Source organism: Marmota marmota, unplaced genomic scaffold, assembly GCF_001458135.2.
Source record: "Marmota marmota marmota unplaced genomic scaffold, marMar, whole genome shotgun sequence".
Taxonomy (NCBI): Eukaryota; Metazoa; Chordata; class Mammalia; order Rodentia; family Sciuridae; genus Marmota; species Marmota marmota.
Genome location: NW_025999900.1, coordinates 23,922,108 through 23,929,058, shown reverse-complemented (window position 1 = coordinate 23,929,058; position 6,951 = coordinate 23,922,108). Strand labels below are relative to the sequence as shown.

Below are 6,951 nucleotides of genomic sequence, written 5' to 3'. Positions count from 1 at the left end.
AAAAATGACAAAATCATAAAATTTGCAGGGAAATGGATGGCATTAGAGCAGATTATGCTAAGTGAAGCTAGCCAATCCCTAAAAAACAAATGCCAAATGTCTTCTTTGATATAAGGAGAGTAACTAAGAACAGAGTAGGGAGGAAGAGCATGAGAAGAAGATTAACATTAAATAGGGATGAGAGGTGGGAGGGAAAGGGAGAGAGAAGGGAAATTGCATGGAAATGGAAGGAGACCCTCAGGGTTATACAAAATTACATACAAGAAGAAGTGAGGGGAAAGGGAAAAAAAAAACCAAGGGGGAGAAATGAATTACAGTAGATGGGGTAGAGAGAGAAGAGGGGAGGGGAGGGAAGGGGGGATAGTAGAGGATAGGAAAGGCAGCAGAATACAACAGACACTAGTATGGGAATATGTAAATCAGTGGATTTGTAACCGATGTGATTCTGCAATCTGTATACGGGGTAAAAATGGGAGTTCATAACCCACTTGAATCAAAGTGTGAAATATGATATGTCAAGAACTATGTAATGTTTTGAACAACCAACAATAAAATTTAAAAAAAAAGTCAAATGAACTAAATGTCCATCAATCAATGAATGAAAAAACAAAATGTAGGATTATCCACAAAATGGAATATTATTTGATAATACAAAGAAATGAAGTACTTAGATGTGCTATAATGTGGATAAGCTTTTAAATCATCATGGTAAGTGAAAGCAGCTTCCACAAAAGACCATGTTTTCTTTGATTCCATTTTATATGAAATATCCAGAATAAGCAAATCCATAAAGACAGGAAATAGATTATTATTGTTTAAGGCCAAGGGATAAGGAATGGAGTTAAGGAGGAAATGGAAAGTAATTTGGTAATGGACACCAGGTTTCTTTTCAGAGGGACTGAAATATTCTAAAATTAGAATATAATGATAGTTGTGCAGCTTTGTGAATTCACTGATAATATATTGGTTAATAATTATATTTCAATATTGGTTCATAAATTTTAACAAATGTACCCCACTAAGACAAGATACAAATAATAGGCAAAACTGAGCAGGGGGAGAAGAGGTAAGTGGAAACTTTGTACTTTCTAAATGGTATTTGTGTAAACCTAAAACTACTCTAATTTTAAAACATGCTTAAGTTAAATTAAGTTTAATTAATTAGGTAAGTTAAAGAGATGGTGTAGACTGAAAGAATTTTAGACCTGATGATAAGGATACAAACTTATAGAAAGATAATTTCAGCAGAACCGTAGAGTTTGTAAAAGCTAGACCTGAGCTGAGCAAGATGGCAAGAAGAGATGATTCCTTCCCCAAGGACTTGATCATCTAGTAACAAAGATAAATTATTTTGAAAGAGGAATCAGAATTGGGAATCCATAAACTACATAGAGTTTTTGTACATAGCTCTTTTTTGGAAAAAAGTAAAAAGAATAACTAATAACAGTAATACTAATATTCAGTGTGATGTGTGCTGTTATAGGTAAGTGCTACAGGGTTCTGTGGCACATGGAAGTAGATAGTTTGGGAAAGTAAGTAGAAGGAGTTTAGGAAAGATGATTATCTACATCAAGAAAAACAAACAAACAAAAAATCCCACAAAACTACAATGAAAACAGGAATATAATAAAAATTATGATGTCAAGTATAAATATCTATTAGGAAAAATCTCAATAATACATATTTTGGAAAACAAACAAACAAGAAAGTTGATCCAAGAGTTAAAAGACAGGGGTTGGGGATATAATTCAGTTGGTAGAGTGCTTGTCTAACATTCACAAGGCTCTAGGTTCAATCCCCAGCACCACCAAAAGAGTTAAAAGACAAATAAGGATGAAACAAACTGAAAGAAAAATTAGCAATTTTAATTCTTGTGAACTTTAATTTTTTTTTCATTTGTAAATATATTTATTTATATGTGGTACTGAGAATCAAACCCAGTGTCTCACACATGCTAGGCAAGCGCTCTACCACTAAGCCATAAGCCCAGCCCAATTCTTCTGAACTTTAAAAAAATTTTTTAAAATTTATTTTTCTAATCATTATACACGACAGCAGAATGCTCTTCAATTCATTGTACACAAATGGAACACAATTTTTCACTTTTCTGGTTGTACACGTAGTAGGGTCACATCATTCATGCAACCCATACATGCACCTAGGGTAATAATGTCTGTCTCATTCTACCATCTTTGCCATCCCCATGCCCATTCCCCTTCCTTCCCTTCCCTCTGGCCAATCCAAAGTTCCTCCACTCATCCTATGCCTCCTTCTATTATGAATTACCATCTATTAAGCAACATTTAAGCTTACTTTATAAAGCTGGATATAACCTTAATTCTAAAAAATCATACAAAGAACAGGATAAAAAAAATAACTATAAAACCTGTGAAAGTAATAACTATAATATAATATAATAACTATAAAACCTTACTCAAAAACAAAAACAAAAACAACAACAACAAAAAACTTTTAGGAATAGGAAGTCAAGAGACTAGGCAGGGTTTACTCAAAAAATGATAAATATTTTTATTATTAGCAATCTACTGATATTAAAACTTAATGTCAATTAGTTAAGAAATCAAAATGATATGAATACCTGCATAGGGCCTGAAAAGTATTTCAATAATATTTAATACCTTTTCCTTATAAGAACCCCATACTACTTTCTCAGCATGATAAAAATTATCTTTTTCAAATCAGAAAAAAAAGAGTTTTTTTTTGTTTTTCCCATTACATCAGGAAAGACAAGCATGCTCACTGTTTACTATATCATTCAACACTATCCTGAAAGTTCTGGGCAGTGGAATAAGATATAAGCAGAAACAGCCCTAACTATTAGAAAAGAGATTATCTGTAGAAATTGATTGTATACCTAAACAAAATTTAAAGAGAGAAAACTATAAATTGTTTAAAATAAATAAGAGAATTCACTAAAAATTTCAGATAAAAGATGAATGAATATTAAAAACAAGAAAACTCAGAAGATAAAATGGGGGAGATGTTCTATTAATAGCAACAGAGGGGCTGGGGTTGTGGTTCAGCAGTAGAGAGCACGTGTGAGGTGCTGGGTTTGATCCTCAGCACCACATAAAGATAAATAAAATAAAGGCATTGTGTCCAACTACAACTAAAAAATATATATATGTTTAAAAAAAAGAATAGGAAAGGAATAATAAAAACACCTAAGAAATACCAAAAGTAATATCTGGGCCTTCGAATAAATAAAGAGACATAGCATGATTATGAACAGAAAAGATTATAATTATGATAGTGATGTTTTTCCATATGAGATGTTTATTGAAAATCCAATCATATACTAAGATTTATTTTCTTGAAAAGTAACAGCATAATTTTAATGTCTTTAGATGACTAAAAAGGCTAGAATATTGAAGAGAATAATAATACTGTGAATAAAGGGGGGGCAGGTGAGAAAGATGACTATACCTATCAGATATTAAGATACATTACCAAGCTATAATAAATCACAGTGTAACACTTGTACAAAACAACAGAAAAATCAATAGAAATGAAGAGCTTTGAAGCTGACAGCTTAATATTTAATAAAAGAAATATCAAATTAATGGCAAAGGCATGGATCATTCAACAAATTATAGCAATAGACAACATTCAAGCTAGTTTCAGTTCCCATTCAATAATTCAAAATGTAATCCAGAAGAAATAAAGAATTATTAATGTAAAATAATTACCACCACAACCAATTGAAGATCTACAAGGAAATCTAACAGACAGTTTGACTGATTTCAAAACAGAATTCTATAAGCACAACAAACATTTGAGAAAATCTAAAGAAAAATATTGAGATATGACTACATAAAAAGGAAAAACCTTTATGTTTATCTCAAGTTGAAAACTGTAAACTGTAAAACTTCCACTATCAGTACAAAACTTAATCCTTAAAACACATACACATATACATGCAGAGTATTGCCATTAAGAAATATTCTTAAATAGAAACAGAAAAGGGATGCTAAGAGAGAATTTAAAAACAGGTTCAATTTCACCTAAATATATAAAAAAATTCACTAGTAATAAACAAATAAAAATTACAAAACACTATCATCTGCCACTCAAGCTATAGATTGAAAAAACATAACTAATATCTTGTGCTGGCTAGGTTGAAGTTCTAAGGTGTTTTTAAGTGACAGTAGAGTTACAAATTATTACTTAATGGGAAGTAATTTTGTAACATATATGGCTGGAAGTAAGCTGTTGTGCTATGACTTAATAATTGTATTTCTATGCATCTATCTTGGAGCAAGAGACTGTAAATTTCCAGAAATCACAGAACTTGATGTCATAAGAGATTATTGCTAAAGAATATCTAAAGGAGGAAAATGCTCACAATATAATAAAGTTAAAAAAAGGAATTAAGGGCTGGGGTTGTGGCTCAGTGTAAAAGCATTCACCTAGCAACATTCGAGGCCCTGGGTTTGATCCTCAGCACCACATTAAAATAAATAAAATAAAGCTATTGTGTCCAACTACAACTAAAAATTAAATATTTTTAAAAAAGAAATTAATATATAACCCTATGATTCCAGTTTGGTTAAAAAAAAAGTAAAAGAAAAAGTTGTTTGAAAAAAGAGTGAAATTTTTTTTTTGTTAACAATAGTATTACAAATATATGGATATTTTTTGTTTTATATTTTCTGTAATAACTAAAAAACAATTAAAATTATTTTAAATAGGTCATTTTGAGAAAAGCTAAAAACTTCACAACAAAAGCTGGTTAGAAACTATGAGAATATGATTATACTGATTGCGTATTTCCATAAATTTGGTAGTAAAAGAGCATGAGAAGAATAAGACAGAGTTTGAAAAGATAATGATGGAGGAAAGTTTTCATTTTTGATTTGTTTAAAGACAGATAAGAAACATGTTTATGGTAAGAGGAGTTAAGAAGAAATACAAGTGAAAAAGGAGGTTACTTCTTTAATTTTTATTTTTGCAGTACTGGGGATTGAATCCAGAAGCACTCTACCACTGAGCGATGTCCCTATACCTTTTTACTCTTTATTTTGAGATAGAGCCTTGCTTAATTGCCCAGGCTGGTTTTAAACTTGTGATCCTCCTGCGTCAGCCTCCGGAGTAGGTAGGATTATAGGTGTGTACCACACACCTGGCTAAGATTACCTTTTAAAGAAGATCTTACAACAGACAGAAGATACAAAGCAGAGAAATATATGTAGAAGAAAACAAGATGATTTTTCTGAAATAAATGTGAGGAAGATGGTTCAATATAGAAATTTTAAAGGAGAGAGGAACATGTAGAGCTGATTCATATGGGAAAGGCCCAACTCATCTTATTTTCTTTGTGTTCCTGTCCAATTGTGATGTCACAGTGGGTGGCTAGTTTCAAGCTAGATTTTCAACCTATCAGAATCACTAGATTTAATTAATGAGAGATATGACTAATTTTATCAAAGCATGAGAAAAAAATCTAAGGGCACTTTCCAGGATCAATTAGATTTCTATGATTTAAAAGATGATTTTGAAATGCAAATACAGTATAACCAATTATAAGATACCCAAAATTTTAATGCAATTCTAAATTTTCCTTAAAATTAATATATATTTCTAAGGAATAATGAAATACTTTCTCAGAAAGTACAATACATATAACTCAGAAAGTTATAACTCAACAATAAAGTATAAACTCCCTGTTTACAATATTATTCAAAGTATTATTCTAAATAGAGAATGAGAGTGGCTAATTATAAATGTGAAGATTTTTCAACAACTTACCACTGTCTTGAATCCAAGTTCCTAAGTTCTCTAAGTAGCTTTTCATTTTTCTTCAGGAGATGAAAGCTCCTCCTAAATAGAGAGATTTATAAACATTTTCATCACCTTTGCAGTGAATGACATGACAGTCCCGGAAATACTTTCCACTCTACTCATGCAACTTTTACACTTTTCTTGCCTTTTCATACTTCTAACACAAAGGAGAACAGACCCTAAAAAAAATGTAAAGAATATATGTCATTATTTCTACCAGGTCTTCATACATTTCTGTTAGTGGATCGTATCTATTGACCACTTCAATCCTTCCTTGCAGATGCTTCCCAAACTCATATCCAGAAAAATGAATAAAAGTACTTGTAGGAATTTGCTTTCTTCCTTATTTTATATATATATATACACACATATGTATATATATATTAATATATATGTGATATATAGTACAAATACATGTAAAATATATGTATATTCTTGTACACTATGAAAACCTATAATTTTTTTGCCACATCTGTTCTACAGATATTAAATATGTACACAAAAATCAATGCTTGCTGTGATAAATACAGATTCCCATCTTAAACTTTTCTCAGGAGACAAGATATAGGTTATTCCACAGCAAGAGAATAGAATGCATTTATACAATAACTAAATGATAATTATCCGTATGTGGACATATAAGACAAATTGTGTTTCTGATAAAAATGTGGCCTAGGCAGAGAATACTGCTTTCTAATAAATGGAGAAATTTAAATCAAGTAAGATTGTAAACACTCCATTTCAATGTTTTATATACATTTGGATTACTTTAAGATTTATTCAATGTCCAGTGATATCTAAGCTTCTTCCTCTTGCAATAAGTGGAAAAGAAATGACACATTAAATAATGCTGCTGCTTTCCAGTTTCCTACAATTTTTTAAAATATTTTTTTAGTTATCAATAGACATTTATTTATTTATTTATATGTGGTGCTGAGGATTGAACTCAGTGCCTCACACATGCTAGGCAAGTGCTCTACAGCTAAGCCACAACTCCACCCCTCCTACAGATTTTTATAGCATAAAAATTTAAAACTAGAGGTAGGAGATATAGCTCATATGAGAGTGCTTTTAGCATGTACAAGCTTTGGATTCAATCCCCAGCACCAAAAAAAAAAAAAAAAAAAAAAAAAAAAAAAAAAAAAAAAA

General features: G+C 30.9%; 1 protein-coding gene across 1 annotated transcript in view; it reads right to left on the bottom strand.

Annotated features, from left to right (window-relative positions):
- The window catches only part of Ralgapa1 (Ral GTPase activating protein catalytic subunit alpha 1), a 234,592-nt gene that overhangs the window by 74,218 nt on the left and 153,423 nt on the right, over window positions 1–6,951 (bottom strand). Inside the window, exon 34 of the mRNA XM_048798440.1 lies at window positions 5,770–5,841. Coding sequence (XP_048654397.1) covers window positions 5,770–5,841 — 72 coding nt within the window. The remainder of the gene's footprint in view (window positions 1–5,769; window positions 5,842–6,951) is intronic.